Here is a 21,279-nt window from a genome sequence, read left to right on the forward strand (position 1 = left end):
AAAAAGAGGTGTATTTGTGTGCTCAGAATAGCTAGAAACTTTTAATTCTACTAGACTGTTAGAAACTGCTTCTGTAGTCCTAAACCTTAAATGCAAAATTAAAGATGTGCTTAGACATTAAATGAAAATATAGTACATACTCAAATATATATATATTGATCTTAAGTTTTTCTTATAGATGCTTTCATGTTTGAGTGAAAAGATGTCTTCAGTAACTAATTGGAAATACTGACATTTCTGTAGTATTCTAAATATTTTTTAATATTTTCTGAACACAGAAATTGTTTCTTAACCTGAAGTGTATATACACCTTGTGTCACTGTAGCTGATCTTACAGAGAGCCAGGTTTGTACCTGCTCACTCTGAAGGTGGTTCAGTAAGTTCTTAGTGACGCTTCACTTGAGTTTCTGCAGTTGCATAAACATGAAAACAAGCATTTACAAAGATGAAAATATTGTATATGTATTGTTGGGGAAGAGTTACAAAGTTTTTAATAATTTTCAGGTGCTTTGACAATGGAAGCTTTTTATAGGCAGGAATTCCTCTTGTCATCCCCCCTCCACACACTTTTTTTTTTAAATTAATTAATTAATTAATTACATAATTTCCTATTGGAGACAGAGTCATGAGTTCCAGGTGTAGTGCACGCTATGGCCAAATGCATGTCTTCGTCATTCCTCCCTGATCATGTTTCTGTGGTGTTGGGTTTTTTTTTTGTGTCCTGCCCCTCCACTCCCCCATCACCCCCCAAATCTAGTTGACTCTCCATTATTTTTAGCCCTAGTAACTCTGTAACATGCTGCTGCTCCACCTGTCTTACCTTCTTGTAATCTTAGCATTTAACCTCTTGAATTGCAGAAAACATTTTGTAGTTTTATAGGGTACTCTGTAAGAGCAAGGAAATGCACATCAAATCCTGTGAGTAGCAGACAAAGGTGTTCTGCCTATGTTTTTAGGAGCCAACTACATAATGTACATAAGAAAACCAAACTTATATATAATGCAAGCAAGGACTTCAGCTTTTCATCTAACATTTATCCTGGCTTCCTCTCCCATTTATAAATGCTTTTATTGCATTATGGCAATTCTCAGCAGCATGAAACTTCAGTTGCTTATAATGTTTAGTCCTTTCTCCATCTTCAATGTAATTTTGCTTTGCAACTAAAACTGAAGAAATAATTCCTAGAGATATCAGATAGAGAATTTACCAGGATAGGAAATAGAAACACAGGAAGACCATCTCATAACGCACATTTCAGGTTCACTCTGAAAGATCCTGTTTGTTGGATACAGGGAACAGTGCTTCAAAATGTAAACTCCCTCTTTTTTTTTGAGAGGCATGTACTTTGAAATGCAAAGAATGTATCTCTAAGCACTTTTTGAATGAGGTTGTTTTAGCATCTGAACCTTGAGCAGATAATTAATTGACTTTGTTTTCACATATCTTAAATAGAATTTGAAAATGCTTGTGAGTATTGATCTGTGCTCATTTTATGTACCAAGTCCCTTAAAGAAATCTTTATGGTGATACCAGTTCAAGTAGGAAGTAACTAATACGTATTTTAGTGTGAGTTTTCTTTTGCGTTTTAGAACGAGTTTTGGATTGTAGTATTTTCATTCAATACCAAAGTACTTTTTTGGCATAGTGGGAAATAAGTCCTAAGGAAGCATTTTCTTACTTATCTTGACTTACATGAAAGTCTTTTTGTCTTGAAGGTGGGAGCAAAGAAAGGATCCTCATGGTAGAACCTATTATGTTGATCACAACACACGAACTACAACATGGGAAAGACCACAGCCTTTACCTCCTGGGTAGTGTAGACTTTTTTGATTTAAACATGATAAAGGTACTATATTTTGTTTGTTTGGTGCAGGAAAAATACCGTCTTTTGTAAGCATCTCATCGAAACTGTATTATACGTCATATATTAAGAAATTCTAGGTTTCAGTTCATTTAGAATTATATTAATTGCAGCTATTGCTATAGGAATGTTGGTACTCTGTATGTCGCTTGTTCTGACCACTTGTTCAAATACAGCTAATAAATTATTTTGTTCTTTCTTTAAAACTTAAGCATTAAACAATGCACATTCGACCACCTTTACTTAGGTGGCACCACTAGGTGTAGTGCACTGGTTCCAAACCTCAGATTTCCAGGCAAAGTGTTTTCTGTGAAACATGCCAACATTGCTTATGGTCACAGGAATCTACAAAGTTAAAAATGAGGTGACAGAGAGCTGAGCATGCTATTGCTTGAAGTCTATGTTTGCTCAATGTGGTTGTCCTTCTACCAGTAAAGCTGGTGAGTACTTTTGTGTACTTCAGAAATTAAAATCATGCCTGTGACTCCAGTACTTCATTCAAATACTGTCTAGGAGTGTAGCATAAAGAGAAAATCAGTTATGTAATATTACTGAAAAATTTAGCTGTTCACATTTGTGTTTCTTGAAAGCTGGGAAAGAAGAGTTGATGATCGTGGGAGAGTTTATTATGTGGACCACAACACCAGAACAACAACGTGGCAGCGACCAACAATGGAATCAGTCAGGAATTTTGAGCAATGGCAATCTCAACGGAATCAACTGCAGGGAGCTATGCAACAATTTAACCAACGATACCTCTATTCGGTAACTTTTACATAAATTATTATGAAATGAATAGAGAGGTGTAGGTATACTTTTTGTTCTCTAACTTTTTCTAAAGTGGTTTTATACCTATTCAACCATATGTGTTAACAAGACATTTGGCATCAGTAATTTAGATTCTGATTCTGTTTAAAAATGTCAACAAAAATCATCCTTTAAGGCAGAAAATACTCCCTTCTGAGTCTGTTCCCTAACCTAAGCCTTGTGTAGTGCATGGTTCTTAAGACTTTTAATGACAGTAGTAAAAGGTAAAACTAAAGCATTCACTTAACTGAAAAGGAACGTAAAAGCTGAGTTATGGGCATTTTGAACATTAAATAGCCTTCAAAACTGTTTTAGTGATTAGGAGTCATTCATTAGTACAGGTGGCAATTCTTTTACTTTGAGCTTATTTTGTAGCTTATGAACCTGGTTCAGCTTTGGAATTTCCTACATGGTTTTCCGTTTCTCTCAGGTAGTTGCTCCCTTACTTCTGCCTGAAGAAAACATCATGAGTAGCTTCAAGTAAGATATTTCTTGAGACAGATTTTTCCATCTGTTCTGGATAAATAGGATAATTGCTTTTTCAGAGTTAAGAATGATGGTGCCTGCATGTCACTGTCACTCTAAACAGTCCCATTTAAGAATTGTGCTTGGTCTCTTAAAAAAGATCCAATCCCAGAGACTTTGTAAGTGGTACGTAGCAAAGCTGGAGTGTTTTAAAGAAATAACCATTGAAGTACAAGTCTGAAACAGCTTCATTGGACTGGGACTCTATGCATCCACAGACGTAACTTTGCTTTGAATTTGTTGAACTTTATTCAGGTATCCCTCTGAAATAAAGGATGCCGGAGTATTCTTACATTTAACAGTTCTCAGGCTCATTATCTAATTATACATTATATCTCATCACTGGCAATAGCAGAAACATGCATCACCACTAATTTTCTTAACTTCTGGAGCTGTGCATCAAAGTAGATTTATCTTACGCAGTTAGGGAAAGATAGAATGGTTGAGGGAAGGGACCTCTGGTAGTCATCTGGTCTAACCCTCCAACCCCCCTGCTCAAGCAGGGCCACCTAGAGCTGGTTGCCCAGGACCATATCCAGATGGATGGAGACTCCACAACCTCCCTGGGCAACGTGTGCCAGTGCTCGGTCACCCTCACAGTGAAAAAGTGCTTCCTGATGTTCAGAGGGAGCCACCTGTGTTTCAGTTTGTGCCCATTGCCTCTAGTCCTGTCACTAGGTACCACTGGAAAGAGCCTGGCTCCATTGTTTTTGCACTCTCCCTTCAGTTATTTATATACTCAGGTATCTTTTAATGCAAATCCAAGAATTACAGATGAAACATAGCAAGCCAAGAACTCTCCCTGGGCAGCTTCCTGTACTTGTGTACTACTTTGATCAGTTGCTTAAACATATGAGAAAACTCTCTCTTTTCCTGATTCTACGATTTATTTTGTTTTGAGCTAGATTTATTCTCTCAGGGAACAAAACATTTTTTTAGTACAATTACTTTCCTTTCTTCATTTAACGATAATTCTTACTGAAAACCACAGACTAATTTCTTAAAATGTCCCATCTGACCTTAGAATCATTAAATTAGGATTTGTTTGTGAGACAGAATATGCTTGAAGGAAGAGAAAAGATAACTCAATTGTTTGTGTTTCTTTAGAATTCTGTTTTCTAAGTAGTGTATCAGTTGTATACCTAGGACTCATATTTTATTTGGGGAAAAATTGAAATTATATTGAAAAAAGTGTGAATGCTTTTTTTTTTCTTTTTTTTTTTTTTTTAACTTTAGTGCTGCTGTATACTTTTCTACTAGAATTGTTTAGTATTGTTAAGGTCAAACTACAGCTAACTGTTCTTCCACTGGTGACATACCAGGACTCTCCCTATATAACCGTTTATAAGTGAGATTGTAATTTATTTTTTGGGAAAAAGTGAATTAATACTTTTAATGAATAAGAGAATGTTTCAATTACCTTGAATGGTCAAAGCCAAAGTATGTGAAGTAAGAAAAATAGGTTACAGTTATTTTATTTCTATTTTTACCTGGGCTAATATATTCAACTCCTTCTGGTATGAATCTGGCTCATCCCATGCCACTGCCTAGTGTTCCAGTATGTTCTGTTAAATATACATTAGCCAGCAGCCACACATAAATCCTTGGACCCATTGAGAAGATTGGAAATCTCTGAATCATGCCACTATTCAGTTCTTTGGCAGACAGCATTTTCTGTTGTGTGCTATTCTTTTTATACTCTGCATGGGGAAGTCTTTGGTTACAGGGTAATTGTGACTGTACAGTTTCCAAAAGCAGAAAAGGCTAACTGCATTTGCTGCTGAGGTAGTGGTAGTTCTCTGTTCACATCTAGTAGCTGGTGGCCAGAACAAAGAGGCAGCTTGATTTTGAGGGTAACTATTGCATTTTCTTCTGATCCTTCCTCTTTTTCTGTTTCACAGTAAAAATATCATAGCTTTTTTTCCCGGAATTTGCTGTTCTAAACTCTTTAAGTGGATTTCAGATTTTTGGATGGCAAATGCTATATAAAGGAATATTAGTAGCAAGGTGATCCTTAAGGTACTCTTTGGAAAATGTAGATTAGTTCCCATATATCAAATTTACACTCTGTGGAAAAAAAAAAAAAAAAAAAAAAAAAAGAATTTTAGTGTCCAAAAAATTTTAGGGGGTGGATGCTTTTAGTTATAAATCAAAGCATGGATCCTGTGGTGTGGGGGATTTCTGCCTTTTATGGTTTTTTTTTCCCATGCTTTGTGTTCTTGGGAGCGACTGGGGGTCTTCTGTGAGGTTACAGTATACTACGTTATAAGCTTAGCATGGTTTTATGTAATAATTTGATCTGTTTTTTTAACTTATTTTTTCCTTTTAACCTTACTGTGTGTTGGTATAATTTTAACCATCCACATATTTTAATGAATGCAGCTGCATTTGCAAAGAATGACAAAGTCTGAAAATAGCCAAACATCCAGGGAAGACATTGTGTATTGAGGAAGCAAAAACTCCTGTGTCGGCAGTAATCACTGTGCTTGGAAATGTTTATTATGGTAAAGCATGTTCTTAAGCAAGAACATTGTGCTTATCTGCTTACACGTGCTTACGCAAAACTTCCATGAACTTTGCATCTTGAAGACCACTGACTCTCAAGTTTGCTGTAGGAAGGGAAAGGGAGGGTACATTGGGTTGGAAACAGTGGAGGCAAGCACACAGATCATATCATTGTCATATAATCTATGTTTCTTCACAAAAACAGACTAAAAATGGCATGATGTTTTTTCAGAATGGATAGTCTTCAGAAATAGTGGTAATCTTAAAACACATTAAGGAAAAAAATATGAATAATATTTGGCCTAACTGAATGTCCTCTTCGTTTTAAATAGGCTTCGATGTTATCAGCAGAAAATGATCCACTTGGGCCTTTACCACCAGGTTGGGGTAAGTTAATTAGCTGTTGATTTCAGGAAGTGACAGTTACAGAAAACTGGAATACAATTGTTGTATAGTGGGTTTTTTCTTTTTTTCCCCTAGAAAGGAGAGTGGATTCAAATGATAGGGTGTATTTTGTAAATCATAACACAAAGACAACACAGTGGGAAGACCCTCGAACTCAAGGGTAGGTGTGTACATTGACTGTGCAGATAAAAAGATCTTGCTTAATTTTTATATGTCATGATGTGGGGGAAAAAGTACTGTCTGCAATTTCTCCTGCAGTTTACAAAATGAGGACCCTCTTCCAGAGGGCTGGGAAATCAGATATACCAGAGAAGGTGTCAGATACTTTGTTGACCATAATACAAGAACCACCACCTTCAATGATCCTCGTACTGGGAAATCTTCTGTGTAAGTGAGAAATCAAATATATTTTTTAACTTTATACCTTGTTATAGTTTAATAATGAAGTCTTCTCATACTAGAATACAATCTACACTTTTAGCTGGAATTGAGCACTAAGTTTTGAACAAATTGTTGTTCTGTAAATTTAATCTATTTTTAAGCTTTCATTGTCAGTTTATCTATGACACACCTTGCTGTATTGCTTTAAGGTTCAATAGTTTTTATACACTTTTCAAATACCAAGATTGTAATTATTTTATAAACAGAGAAGGGAAGTGAGGTAAGCTTGAATATTGAACTAATGTAACTAATAGTTAAATTTTTAAAGAAACAGCAAATGGTTGTAATGAGTATTGTTTATAATTGTACACCTTCTAGCAACATTAATGTCTAAACAAAGTAGTTCTAAGTACTTCTCAAAAATTTTGCATGCAAAACTTTTTACAAACAGTTTAGTCGCAAGTATTGACCCAACCTATGGCGGCTGTCTTAATGTCTTTTACATAGTGAAGGGTTTACTTCTGATGACATGATGATGACCTTTCATTCAAAGAGCCTATAGAGTATTGTACTAGAAATTCCTTTGTAGTTCCACAAGCAGCTGAATTTATGAAGCGTAATTTAGCAGTCTTTCTCTCAGTGAAGACAATAAATTAGATGTCTCCCCTCTAGCTGACTTGTAATTTTTAAAAGATTAACAGGGATTTGAAATCCTCTAGATCTCTACCTTTCTTTCAAATTTGGTAAATTGACTAGCATCTTAAACGAAGAAAAAAAGCGGGGCTGTGGAAAGGAAGACTGACCAAACCATCAACAGCATTTTGTTTCTGTTCATATCTTATGATATAACAATTTTTGTGTATTTTTGAAATCTACATGCTGTTGTTTAGCATTGAAATTATTGTTTGATGTCTGTATGGTTAATGTATCTCAAATTTATTTCCTTACAGAAATAAAGGGCCACAGATTGCTTATGAGCGTAGCTTTAGGTGGAAACTTGCTCATTTCCGTTACTTGTGTCAGGTACTGATTACATAATTACTTACTTTTTGAAACTAATTGAATTTACATTTATATGTGCTGCCTTTTAACGTTATTGCCTTATGATTACAGTCCAATGCACTGCCAAGTCATGTGAAAATCAATGTATCCAGACAGACTTTGTTTGAGGATTCCTTCCAGCAAGTAAGCCTGCAAAGATTGTTGTGTTTCTTTGTCAAGACAAAGCATAAGAACAAAAATGGCCATAGCCAGTTCAGACTAATGGTCCTTCAGGCACAATAATCTTCTTCTGGTATTAGCCAAAGGGGTATTCTTAGGGAAGACAGTAAGAACAGAAGCAATGTTTATAATACTCGTACCAAATGATCTTTCAGCTCCCAACTGTTTACAGTTGAAATGCTTCTTGAGCTTGATGTGGTTTCTGGGTATTTTAATAATCCTCAAGGGACTTCTGTTCTGTGAGCTTGTCTGTGCTCCTCTTGTGAACTTTTTGCATCGACAGCATCCTGTGGTAAAGAGTTCCATAGCTTAACCACATTGCATACCATATTAACCACATTGGATTTGCTTTTCTGATTCATGTGTGTGGTTATATACATTACAAAATGTTGTTTCTCCAATTAAAACTGGTGTCCTGCTTTCTCCTTCAAATGTTGAATCTGTGTAATTGAAGCTTACAGTTCTTGAGCTCTTACAGTCTGCAGCCAATGTTTGTTCCTTCCTTCTTTCTCTCTAACAATGAAAATTCTTGCAGCTGTCACCATATCAAAACCTCTTGGGAGGGATTCTCTAATAAGTAAAAAGTATGTTATTAATGAAAGTATATTAAACTTACTTTGGAATAGGGTAAATTACTTTAAGTGATTTGCGTAAAACCAAAAATCTGTAATATATCAGATGAAATGTCTTTTTGCCTATTTTCCTTTAATGATAATGAATGCTTCAGGAAGACTATAAGAACAGGGCAACCATATAGTGATACTTTCCAGATACGCTCTCCCACTTGCTAGCAGTCTGCTGCTGAAGGATTTTAAGTCCAAGTTGGTATTTTTATGTGCAGTTCATTGGTTGCAAGTTCTATGAGATGGTCTAATTACTCGTCAAAACTGTGTAAACATTTGACATATACAGCATTTCTGTATCAATTAAATAAAGATATTATTACTCAGATAGAGTAAGAAGGAGCAATTGTATTGACAGTGCATAATTTATAACTTATTACAATTTTTTGGTTTTTTGATAGATTATGGCATTAAAACCTTATGATTTGAGGAGAAGATTATATGTTATATTCAGAGGAGAAGAAGGATTGGATTATGGTGGCTTGGCAAGGTAAAAGAAAATTTGTTTAAAATAGTTTGGGGTTTTTTTTGTGTTTTTTTTTTTAATAGCACTCCAACCTTGAATTTTAATATTCTGTTGGCAAAGAAACTGCTTGCTTTTGCAGTCTGACCCTGGTTACCTTTTTAGCTCCCTTTAATGTATTAAGGAGGTGGAACTGGCAGCACTGGCTATTATGGGTTATAACCTTGCATTAGTAAAACTGGGATCTCAGTTGTTCAGTTCTTTGACAATGATTGACGTTTAAATTGGATTTTTTTTATGCCAGTTAATTGCTCTAGACAAAGTTATTTCAGAAACTTTCTATCAGAAAGTTCCACTTTGCTGGAAGTGGCGCCTGTGGAAAAATAAACTGTTTTGCTTATTTGGAAAAAAACAAGCGAACACCAGATTGAGGCTGATATAAACAGAATGGAGAGTATGCCAGCAATAGGAGAGTATGCAAAACAATAGGAGAGTAGTGCAAGCACGAAGTAACAGCCGACAAACAGACTAGGTAGGCTGTGCTGGAATGCAAAACAGCTAGACTACAAGTTTTTCTAGAATCTGAAGTGGAACTTGGAGGGAAAATCTGGTAACAGGAAAACAATAGACAAAGTGTGTTTCATCTGTTGACCATATAGAAGACAACAGCTGACTACTGCTGCTGGTTACTTGACTGAAATGCTACTGTTATGATGAAAATTTCAGTACCACTGCAGATTCAGGGAATTGGAAGTAGTCATAGGTGACAGAATTTTCCTTGTTTGGTTGGTTTTTTTAATGTAAAGGTGTTCTGTTTTGGTTTTGTTCTGGTTTTATGTAGCTGTGTTAAAATGAGGTTCAGTGAAAATGTGTAAGTAAGGGAGCTTGTCTCTGAAGGTTGAGCTTCTTTGCATATGTGGGTGGTTATGCTTCTGAATTACAATATCTGGTAGGCTTTTGGGGGGTGACTGCAGGGAGGAATCCAATTTTTGCTTTGTGTGGGTTTTCTTTGTCTGGTGTCCTTATCGTGATGACACTAGGCATAGGATGGAAACCAGGAGGGTTCAAGTAATCTGGTCCAGAGAAACAAAGTATTCCAAAGAAGTGATGTTAGAATAATTTAACTGAAGAGTGTTAGTCTCTTAGTAGTTAGAAAGTAGCAGAATAAATAAATATAACAAATATGTAAGTAGTATAATTTCAATAGTTTTAGGAATAAGTCTTGCCCAAGATTTTGTATGTGAAATTGAGAAGCAGTGAGGATCTTACTGTAACTTGAGCTGAGAATTCTTAAGTGACACTGAGTAAATGTTTGTGTACTGACTTGCTAATGTAATGCTGCATTAATACAAATATAGAAAGCTGATGCACCTGATTTATCACCTGTTTCTCAGGAGGCTAAACTCAGTGTTTCCTCTAGATTTTTACTTTGCGTTTAGCAGGACCAATCTGACACTACGTCCTATGGCTAGTTCTAGCTGTTGACATGAAAAATTCATTGCTTCTGCAAACTTCTTACTGATGACTGATTTCTTTGATTCCTCCTTTGTTAACTGGCTTTGATCTAATTTAAATGCCTATTAAATTTGATGCTTCTTTGCAGAGTTAATTGTCTCAGTATAAAACTTGCATAAAATGCTGTACAACATTCTTGTGCTTATTAAAAGAAACACAGAAGCCCTTTAGGGTTATCGTATCCTGGCTGCCTTTCTCTGTTTAGTCTTTCTGCTTGGCCTTTGGATTTGAAGCGTATTGTAGCGAATCATGATCCATGACTTGAGTTTCATAGAACTTTTAGGAGAAACATGCCAGCAAACCTCTCATTTCTATTCCCTGATCTCAGGTAAATATAGGGATAGAAAAGATGCCTGTTAAATGTGACAGCTGAAAGGCAGTCAGGATGGAATTCAGTCCCTGCAGTTATTGTAGAAGAGACTTTCAGCTTTTTTTGGTGGGTTTTCCCTAAGTCTGGTTGTTCAGTTCCAAGCATTTAGGGCCTGATACAAAAACTCCTGAGTATATGACTGCTTCTGAGGTCTCTGATTATATGCAAATACTATAAAGCAAAAAATATTCTAAAAATCAGCTATCCTAACACTGAAATACCAGATTCTATTATTATTTCAGCTCTGCTACGTTGGCAGCTATGAAGTTGATGAATAACATGTATTAGTTAAACCTCAGCAAAAATATGGTAATTTGTTAAACCACAGTAACTCAGTGTGTGTTCTGCTGTCAGATTGGGAAAGCAAATAAGGTGTGCTGTGGTTTGTTTTTTTTTTGTTGTTTTGTTTTGTTTTACCTAGGTTGTTTATAATAAGCACTGCCCGTGGAATAATCTGTAATTTTTTTGAATAAAGATTTGAGTTGTATGCAGTAAAGTAGGCATGAGGAGGATAAATACTGCGTACTGGTTGAGGCCAGGACTCTGTAGGCAAAAATGTTACTAATATGCAGCTAAAGCCTGTGCTATGAGGGTGTGTTCAAGGTGACAGTCTTAACAATAATTTCTAAACTTTGGAAACCATGACTTTCTAACATTATAATTTTTAATGAAATTTTTTATATTTAAGAAAGTATGTAATGCCATATATTATTCTGTGATTCTAATACAACACTGTTTATATTATTTTTCTAAGTTTGCATATATTTTGACCATTTTGCTAGTTACCTAAGGGGAATGGTGATAAACATCTGTATCTGATGGTTTTTATGTGTATACATGTTTTTTTTTCCTTAGAGAATGGTTTTTCTTGCTTTCCCATGAAGTACTGAACCCTATGTACTGCCTATTTGAATATGCTGGCAAGAGCAACTATTGCCTGCAGATAAATCCAGCATCAACAATCAATCCTGACCATCTTTCATATTTCTGTTTCATTGGGCGCTTTATTGCCATGGTAGGTTAGATTTTTAAGGTTTTATTATTTGCTGTAGCTATACATTTATTCCTGAACAGTATTTGTTTTTACAGTTATTAAAGGTTATATTAATCTCTTAGAAATGGAAGATTAAGGCATGTAAGGTTATTGAACCAAAATATTCCCTGAGAGCTAAGTCTCTTACACACTCAAGTTTCCTGGGATAGTGATGAAAGTTAATGACATTCAATATAATATTTTATTTTTATCAATTGGATGTGTGTACTTCATGCAAATCGCTGTTTGATTGAGTGTCTGAATACTGATGCTCTGAAAAATGTGACTAGTATTTTCTGAAAAAGGCTCCTTGGTTACACTTGGTATACCTTAACTGTATTAAAAAAAAAATGATTTAGAAATGTTTTTTCAGAGTACACTGAGCCTTAATTTAAACGTACATACTTTGATACAAAGGTCAGATACTGAGGAGAGCAGAAGCTGGCAGGGAGCTGATTGTCTGCCATCAGGTTTCTCTTAAACTAAAAGCTGATGAGGCACGTTGTATCATTTCTTCTTCTGGTATCACTGAGTCAGTTTTCTATAGTGGACTCCTGCTCTGTCACATTTCTTTCCTTCCATGTAGTGATACAGTCATCTTTCCCACATAATCATCATGATGTCTACAGGTAGCCCTCAGCAACATCCCTGAACATGGTGAATAGTGAAACCAAAAAGAGTAGATAAAAGTGCTTTTTCAGATTGAAAAGACTGTCGTCTTCCCCTGTTGTTCAGGCTTTTTGTATGAAATTAGAATAAATACAAGCAAAGTGTAACGGAAATGGAAAAATACTTTCAGACTTAAAGTAAGTTAGGTTTGGGGGGGGTGGGTCTTGGTTTTGCTTTTATTATAGAAGCTTCTTGAGAAACAATTTGTTCAGTTTTGATGATAACATCTCTGATTTCGAGGATTTTATGGCCAAGTTCCCCATTTCTGTGCTGTCATGAAAATTTATTTCATTGGGTTAACACTTTCAATAGGCTGCCAACTTTTTTCTTTCTTTTAGAATCCTCAGCAAGGTATAAGGCCATTTAGCAGGAAGTTGTTATAAAGCCAACTAGGTGCTAGAGCCAAATTCTGTTTCTTTTGGTCGGTGATTTTTGATCTGGCACATAAATCCAAAATTGAAATGTTAACTTTAGGAAAAGTACTTCATAGAATACAGATCATAGAAGAGGACTTAATTATAAGTATTTAATGTAATTAGAAGACAAACCTTTCTTTCCTGAAGTATTTTTGTATTTTTATTTTAAATTCTCTAAGGTGGGATGGGGAGAGAGACCTGTGTAATGGTGCCTAACATGGTCAGTTGCAAGGTTTGAGTATAGTCATGGTTTATAATGGATGGTACTTCCTGCAGTACTTCCTGGGATACCCTCCAGTGGCTTAAAATAGCTTAGGTACTAATGTAAGTGGGAATCATTTTAAGGAGTCTAGATAGGCTTTTTAAGTGCAGTTGTAGTTTTTGTCCTTCTCACAGTTCTAAAACAGTTGTGATTTTCAGATCATAAAGACTTAAGTACTGAAAGAACCACAGATGTTTTTGACTGAAAGGGAGTTAAACATAAAAAATACACATCTTATTCTGTAACAAAAAGCTGTTAAATAAGGTTGGCTGAGGCGACTTTTATATTTTGCTGTAAGATTATCATAGACATTAAATGAGATGATTTAAGAGCTGACTTCTGCAAAAAGCAGGAAATCGTATGGCTGGATGCTGCACTTGACATTTAGTTTTTCTGTTTTCTATCAGCTTGCTCTCCAATAAGAAGTATAGACTAGTTTAAAGATAAATACACAAACAAATAAATATATAAATAAAGGCCTCTGAGAGAACCTTTTTAAGCTCTCCTAAAGAAGAAGAAAATGCATGCTAGAGTAAGCCTTAGGGGGGAAATTAGAAGGTGGGGAAAAAAGATGTAGCATTGCCTTTTTCTAGAGGAAATGGGCCGTTACATTGGCTCTTTTGCTTATAGAATTTCAGCTGTAAGGAAAGACAAGCAATGAATGCCACATGTGGCCTATGTTTACATTATTTTTTTAAAGGGGTGTTTTAGTGAAGAAAATGTACTTGGTAAGGATGAGGGAAAAAATATTTTTCATAGTTACAGCTGTGCTGTTAGCTCGCAGATGCACTGAGTCAGTATGGAGGTTAACACTGTGTGTGTGTGTGTAATGCTATGCTTCAGTACTAGAAATTAGCTTACACCCTTTGTGTATGTATGGTGAGACAAGTGTGACCATGTTTTGGTTTTTTTTTTCAATTTCATTTTTGCAGTAGAAGGGAGAACCTCATTTCTCAGTTCTGTTACTCACCTATAAAAAACCTGATTCCCAAAGCTCTTTTTGAAGCAGTCTGTGATTGCATTTTTAAACTGTTTTTTACAAGCTGTAGTAGCATTGTGTAAAGGATGATTTTGCAGGATGTATGTATGTAGTAAAAAATGGCAGTAGTACTCAAGTAGGATCAAATATTATGATGAAGTAGGATCAAATAACCCTTGGCATATATACCTATCCACATAACATGGAGGAAACTTAGTTAATTTTCTCTTTTAATAGACTTCATCCTTTTATAAGTTTTTTTAGTGAAAGAATTTCTAAATTGTAATGATAACATATGCGTGGAGAAATTTTGTCAATTAATCGTTTTTTTTCTTCCCATTTAATGTAATGTTTTGTTCTTTTTAAATACCAAGCTGCTACTGCTACTTGGTGCTTTGTATTATTTGAAGGAGAAAGGAAAAAAAAGAACTCAAGTCCAGAATACTTCAATAATTCAGCAGTTCAGTAAAAGCTAAACAGACTTTTTTCTATTCAACAGGCATTGTTTCATGGGAAATTTATTGACACTGGTTTTTCTCTGCCTTTCTACAAACGAATGCTGAGCAAAAAACTTACCATTAAGGACCTAGAATCTATTGATACTGAGTTTTACAACTCCCTAATTTGGATAAGGTTTGTAGATTATTTTTTTGTGTGTGTGTTGATGTTTTATGGATTTTTTTTCATGTATACAGCATTCATTGTGCCTTTTTTTTTTTTCATTCAGGGATAATAACATTGAAGAGTGTAACTTGGAAATGTACTTTTGTGTGGATATGGAGCTCTTAGGAAAAGTAACCTCACATGAACTGAAATCAGGAGGTTCAAATATCTTGGTAACTGAGGAGAACAAAGAAGAATATATTGGGTAGGAAGGTGTAGATGTTGAAAAAAAAGTGTTCCATATTTATTTTGTTGCTCTGGTCTTTTTTGACACAATATATGATTTTTTTTTTTTCCTATTACTATGTAATTCTTGGGTCTATTATTGAAATGGCATCTTGGTACATATGATCTTTTGATACACTTTGATCTCTCCTATTCCCCTCTTCCCTCTCCTCCAACCCCCCTTCCCGCCCCCCTCCCCCCCCCCGCCCCCGTCAAGAGAAAAAATAGAGAAGACCTCATAGAGAAAAGATGACCTGTCTTGTTATTACATGTACAATGAGAGAACAGGTGAAACTGAAAATGAGCAAACCTATTTTCAGTAACTTCAGGTAACAAATCCAGCTGAAGAGAAGACTTAACAGAGGATTTCAAAATTGTTCAGAACTTTGCTGTCACTGTGGAAACTGAAATTCAGAATGGTGTATAATGTGATGTGACTTTGAACAAAGAGAAAAAAAAGTTTGTTATGCTGCTCTTTCCTGCTTCTCTCCTAATCTTATCACTGCCTTTCTTTTTCTGAACCTGTATTTCTGATCCATTTATTCAGAATGATCTCAGAAGCAGATGTACACAGATCCTTTTCTGTTATACAGTGTATGCCCAGTGCTGCACATAAATTTTCCACTTAAGTTAGCAGTCTTTAGTTTCTCTGTGAAATAGTTTCTATAGTATGTATTTGTATTTATTTTTTTTTTTATTCAGAAGTGGCTTGACCATTTTAGTTGAAACTTAAAAAACATTACCTCTTCCTCCAAATCTTAGCATAAATGAGAAGCTCAGAACAGAAAATGACTACTCTTTGTTGAAGCTGGAAATAGTCTTATGCTGGAAGTATTGAGCAACCATAGTTATAGGTATTATAAGCAACAGTATTTCTTATTATTCTCTGCCTACATGGTGGTTTTTGCTCAAGAACAGAATATTTTAAAATCGGTGGAAATTTTTCTACCATTGAAACACTAGGATTATGCACTTTTTAAGCTAAATCAAATTTTGCCATAACAAAATTGTAATGCTGAAGTAGCATTATTTTCATTAAAAAGTTGCTTAATTTTGATTAGTGAAAGGTTAATAATAATTTTATTTTTTTTTTAACTGGAATGGTAATCTAAGTACATCTTGCTACTTTACTGTTGTCTGAGTTTGGAGATTTGTGATAATACTAGAATGATAAATCCCTTCTAGTCTATGGAATCATACAGTGTAAGAAAGTAAAATTGGTGGGAGTGTTATCTCATGGGAACACACACGCAATCATACACATTTGAACTTCTTCATGTTGAGTCAAAATTGATGTTTAATTTATGTTTGTTTTTTTCCATCCTAGGCTAATGGCTGAGTGGCGATTTTCTCGGGGAGTTAGAGAACAAACCAAAGCTTTTCTTGATGGTTTTAATGAAGTTGTTCCTCTACAGTGGCTACACTACTTTGATGAAAAGGAGCTGGAGGTGAGGTTTTCTGTTCAAGAGTTTTACCTTTTGCAAAGATAATACATATGGAATGATTAAATGGATAGATCAGCTTGAAGCTCTCATCTGTGGCATGCTGCATTTGATAGCTTCTGGAACATGGAGAATTTAATTGGAGCAGTGGGGGTAAATCATGGTGAAAAGACAGTATCTATTGAATCAGCGTTTTGTGGTGTTCAGCAGTTGGGATTTTTAGATTCCCTCTCCAGTATTAAAATGTGTTTTGCAAGTTTCTATGAAAGGATCAGAATATGAGGTCACAGATGGATCAATTAGTCCGAGAAAACTTTTCCCTCTGTGGTAGATGGGTAGAATTACCTTGTAGCAGCACAGAAGTTGATTCTGGTGTACAGTGATTGCTTAGTTTCACCTATATAGTCTAGGACAGGTTCTAGGGTTATTACGCTTAAGGACAGAAAGTTGGAGGAATCCACAAGGTTTGAAACTGGAATTTGCAGTATGTAACCCAAGGTCTGATAACGGGAATCACTTGCTTGCACCATGTTTACTTAACAATCAGCCTGACCTCTATGTTCACTGTTGGGTTTGTTATTTGGAACAGGGACAAAAGGCTCTGTAGTGCTATGCTTATTTATTTCTGTGAGACCTGCCAAAGTTCCCTGTATATAATGAGCAGTGTTCTGAAAGCTTCTTAAGTTAAACAGGAGTTTTTCCTGAGAAAGGACTTTGATCTATCTTACAAGTTTCTGCTATGCAGGCTTTCAGACCACTTAAATACATAAACAATTTTGGAGGAGTTCTGTAAACTTAGGATAAAGGAAAATCTAACTGTGGAGTAAAAAAAATAATTACCAGTCCTTTTTTGGAAGCAAGAACTTCCATTTTTGTTAGTGTGTCTCATACAAGATACAAAATTAACTCTTAATTTATGCATGTAGACATGTATATTGTCAAGTAATCATTCTCTTTTCCAGGTTATGCTCTGTGGTATGCAAGAAGTTGATTTAGCAGACTGGCAGAGGAACACTGTTTATCGTCATTACACAAGAAATAGCAAGCAGATCATATGGTTCTGGCAGGTATGTTGATCAGTAAAATTTCTGACTTCTTCAGATTTTTTTTTTTTTTTTTTGTAACACAAATGACGTGGAGTGGAGGGGTGCCATCTGAATGAAGATTCTCATTGCTTCCTTTCTTTTTTTCTTTTCAGAGAAGGAAAGGAGGATTACTGATTCTTAGGGAGCATACTTTAGGGTGGGAAATGGCAGATAGATACCCACATTACATTTGGATGGCTGGGTTATGAATACTTTTTCTATATCTTGTCCTTCTTATTGATTATACAATGATAGAGTTTTTTGTTTTCTTAGCAGTGTTCTACCTTCTAAATGTTCTTATATGTAGTACACCTGTACATCTGAAATGCCACATATTATTTATGATTGTTGTCATATTAACTGTGCCAGTCTTGCACTGACTGATTATAACTCACATTTGAATTAAGTTGGCTAAGAATTATTTTCAGAAAAAACCTCCAAAAATGCTATACAGGCTTCCAGTTTCTATGAATTTCCCTAGAGAGAAGTCACAGGTAGGCAGTTCCTGTCTTGTGATAAATCACCACTTTAGAGATGCTTTTGACAAAGTTCCTGTAAGAAAATGATGCAAATCAGTTATTTCCTAGCTTATTTATATTGTCAGTTAATGTAAGATCTGATGATATGATCTATTTTTAAGAAGCTTGGTAATGAAAGAATCTTAAACAGAAGTTTAAGTAACTTGGATATGGTTTCAACATTCATAGAACAAAAATGTTCATTTTGTTGTCCAGGTTTTTCTGAGTCAAAATTCTAGCTTATCAATGCCCTGTCTTACTGAGATATTCTCCCTTTCCCCTCTCTTTTCTTCCTCTTCCCTTTCCTAGTGAATTTCCTTACAAAGTGATGCAGCTGTTATGGATGGTTTTCTCTCACTGAGATTGCTACATGGAATCTTGAAATACCCAGAGCCTGTGGCTAGGCTATTGATATGTTTAATCAGAATGGCAGTAGCCTTCGTATAAAGCATTGGCATGATTTATCTTTTAGTGTAGAATAAAATAGATAAAGATTCTTATTTGCTGTTGCCAGCCTTCACATTGTAACAGTCGACAGTGCATATAATCTGAAATCACTGTCTTCTCCTTCCACCCAATTTTGCTGAAATCAAGAAAGGTAAACTGTTCTCAAGGTGGTGTCTTTTTAAATGGAATTATACTTTTTCAACAATCTCGTGGGGTTTTTGTTTTTATCCAGCTGTGTTAAAGATTTTTATTAAGTAATTTGAATTTCTGTACCTAGTTTGTAAAAGAAACAGACAACGAGGTTCGCATGCGACTTCTGCAGTTTGTCACTGGCACTTGCAGATTACCACTGGGTGGATTTGCTGAACTTATGGGTAAGTAAAAAGTGACCAAAACTTTTATACTGTAACTGTTCCATTTGCAAATGAACCATGCTGCAAGTGTACAGATAGCAGGAACTTCATGTACATCAGCTTGGATCTAGAAGGGCTTTTTATATCAGAAATCCCATTAATACATTTATAAATGATTAGGAAATTAGCTCATTTCTAGGAGAAGAATGTTCATGTAACATTGAGTAGCACCTAATGAGTTCTGTCTGCTGTATCTGAGTTGTCTTATGTCACGTATATATCGTGTGCTAATTAAAAGGAACAGATTACACTTTTTTAAATCTTCTATTCTAGGAAGTAATGGTCCTCAGAAATTCTGCATTGAAAAAGTTGGTAAGGAAACCTGGTTACCAAGAAGTCACACTTGGTGAGTTGTTACATGTGAACTTTCTGTACTTTTAGTGGTTCTCTCTTTTGGTCTTGCATTGACCAAATCAAACGAAATCTAATTTGAATCAGTTTGCTATCTCCATCTTCATCTTCTCTGATTACTCTGACATGCCAGTATTGAAAACTTTTCTGGTTGCCTTATTCTTAAATTTTGCTACTGTACTGTATACAGTTTGTCAGTATCAGATCTATCAAAAGTATATCATCCTTCTTGCATAGAACTGAGAGGTGTTTTGCTACTTCTGTATTTCAGAGAATATTAAATAACTGAACAAAATTCTTGTTGGTAATAGGTATATGCAGTTATTAGACACACTTATTATACAGTAACATTATAAAAGATAAATGTATAGTCATGAGAAAAAGTAGCGTGAAAGGAATCACAGTAAATGTTCAAAACAAGGATGCTTAGCCAAGAATGCAGATACTTTTTTCCTGTCAGGCTTCAGACTATTATTGGCTTGGTATTCCTACACCTACAAACTGGTGCAACAGGCACACAGATCACTTTCCCACATATGCTGTGTGCACAATGGTTGCACCTTCCTTTGGCAACATGGTGACAATACTACTCATCATACTTTTAAACTGCTTCAGAGAATTCTCCATTTTACCATTTTCTCCACCAGTGCTGTTTTTTCAAGTGATGATTGCTAGAGTTAAACATCCCTCTTTGTCTAAGACAATTTTGGGGAAGAGAGGGAATGAAACAGAATTTTGGCAGAAGCCATTTAGGGTAAAGTTTAGAGGGAACACCCCCTCTATATCCAGGCATGTGTAGGAAGGAGAAAAATTCAGCTTTTTCATGCTCTTGCTGGAATTTGGAGACGCATCAATCTAGGATGATATTAAACTTCATGTCGAACATTTCCTTTTCTGAGTATTATAGTTGCTGTCTTTAGTCTTCAAAGGTTCTAGGTTTTATCTGATGTGGTAACCAGTCTTTTGTTTCTTAAAGTATTCCTCTCAAACTTTGTTTGTTTTTACTGCTAGTAGAAATGTCAAGGAAGTGAGATTGCACTGACTGCTATTTCTTCATTTCTAATTGTTAGATCAGAACACTTTTAAATTCTGCTATAGCAGTCGAGTTCTGTAGTGTTCTACATGGAATTTAGATAAACTTAACAAAATCTTGTTTTTTTTCTGCTCAGTTTTAATCGTTTGGATTTGCCACCATATAAAAGTTATGAACAACTAAAAGAGAAGCTGCTCTTTGCCATTGAAGAAACAGAGGGATTTGGTCAAGAGTAGAAGTGGCTTCTAGTCAAAAAGGAGATCTTGCATAATAAAAGGCCCAGCCAACTAAAATTGCACACTTAATTGTATATAAGCTTTTTGTTCTGTACAGTGATATTTCTGAAACTCTAAAAGTAGAATTGTTCTCCGTTCTTCCACAAAGATATGCAAAACAGTTCAGCCTTTTCTACTTTTATTTATTGCCCTTCCAAAAGACCAGAAAAACCCCTCATAAATTTTGAAAGCAGACAAGAGACTTATTTAAAATATATATAAAAAATATAAATATATATACTAATAGGCTCTAGTTTTATAGAGCTTTAAGTGTTTGAAAAGTTGCAGCCATTTAAAAGGGCCTGGATTTGCTTTATCTTGGCTTTATTATTCAGAAAAATGTTTAAACTGCTCTGTGTTCTCTCTTAAGAAACATCTCCAAGTTTGTTTTATTGCATGGCTGTTCTAAAAGGTGTTAAAGGCTTAGGCCAAACGTATCCTAAATATGTAGAAAGATGCTGCTGGTATTTGAGACGACAGAATATGTTGTTCTGTCAGTTTAATTTTTTTAAATATATAAATAGCTGATATATCCCTCTCTACTGATGTAGCCAAGGTCATGAATAAAGCCTTTACTACTTGCACAAGAGTCATGTACAATAAGATGAATGTGATTTAATGTTGAAAGGAATTGGTGCCGCTGTTCTGACTTACTGTAGGAGCTGAACAGAATATTTTAATTCATTTGAGCAGCATTGAAATTTGTTTACGTATTACCTTGGGTTATTACCACGAGGATGTTAGGTAATCTTCAAAGAAAAAAATAATAATAAAAGAGAAAATACTACACA

At 35.2% G+C, this 21,279-nt stretch overlaps 1 protein-coding gene across 7 annotated transcripts in view; it reads left to right on the top strand.

The window, feature by feature from the left end:
* The window catches only part of WWP1 (WW domain containing E3 ubiquitin protein ligase 1), a 64,192-nt gene extending 42,913 nt beyond the window's left edge, over positions 1-21,279 (top strand). For all 7 annotated transcript variants that reach the window (XM_049819085.1, XM_049819077.1, XM_049819092.1 and 4 more), the window contains 16 exons: positions 1,717-1,812; positions 2,453-2,627; positions 6,032-6,086; positions 6,180-6,264; positions 6,363-6,491; positions 7,436-7,508; positions 7,599-7,670; positions 8,731-8,819; positions 11,533-11,692; positions 14,536-14,669; positions 14,764-14,904; positions 16,252-16,372; positions 17,329-17,433; positions 18,694-18,790; positions 19,103-19,175; positions 20,350-21,279. In XM_049819085.1, the coding sequence (XP_049675042.1) occupies positions 1,717-1,812; positions 2,453-2,627; positions 6,032-6,086; positions 6,180-6,264; positions 6,363-6,491; positions 7,436-7,508; positions 7,599-7,670; positions 8,731-8,819; positions 11,533-11,692; positions 14,536-14,669; positions 14,764-14,904; positions 16,252-16,372; positions 17,329-17,433; positions 18,694-18,790; positions 19,103-19,175; positions 20,350-20,449 (1,705 nt within the window). In that variant the 3' untranslated portion in view covers positions 20,450-21,279. The remainder of the gene's footprint in view (positions 1-1,716; positions 1,813-2,452; positions 2,628-6,031; positions 6,087-6,179; positions 6,265-6,362; positions 6,492-7,435; positions 7,509-7,598; positions 7,671-8,730; positions 8,820-11,532; positions 11,693-14,535; positions 14,670-14,763; positions 14,905-16,251; positions 16,373-17,328; positions 17,434-18,693; positions 18,791-19,102; positions 19,176-20,349) is intronic.

The sequence above is a fragment of the Accipiter gentilis genome, chromosome 2 (assembly GCF_929443795.1).
Source record: "Accipiter gentilis chromosome 2, bAccGen1.1, whole genome shotgun sequence".
NCBI lineage: Eukaryota > Metazoa > Chordata > Aves > Accipitriformes > Accipitridae > Astur > Astur gentilis.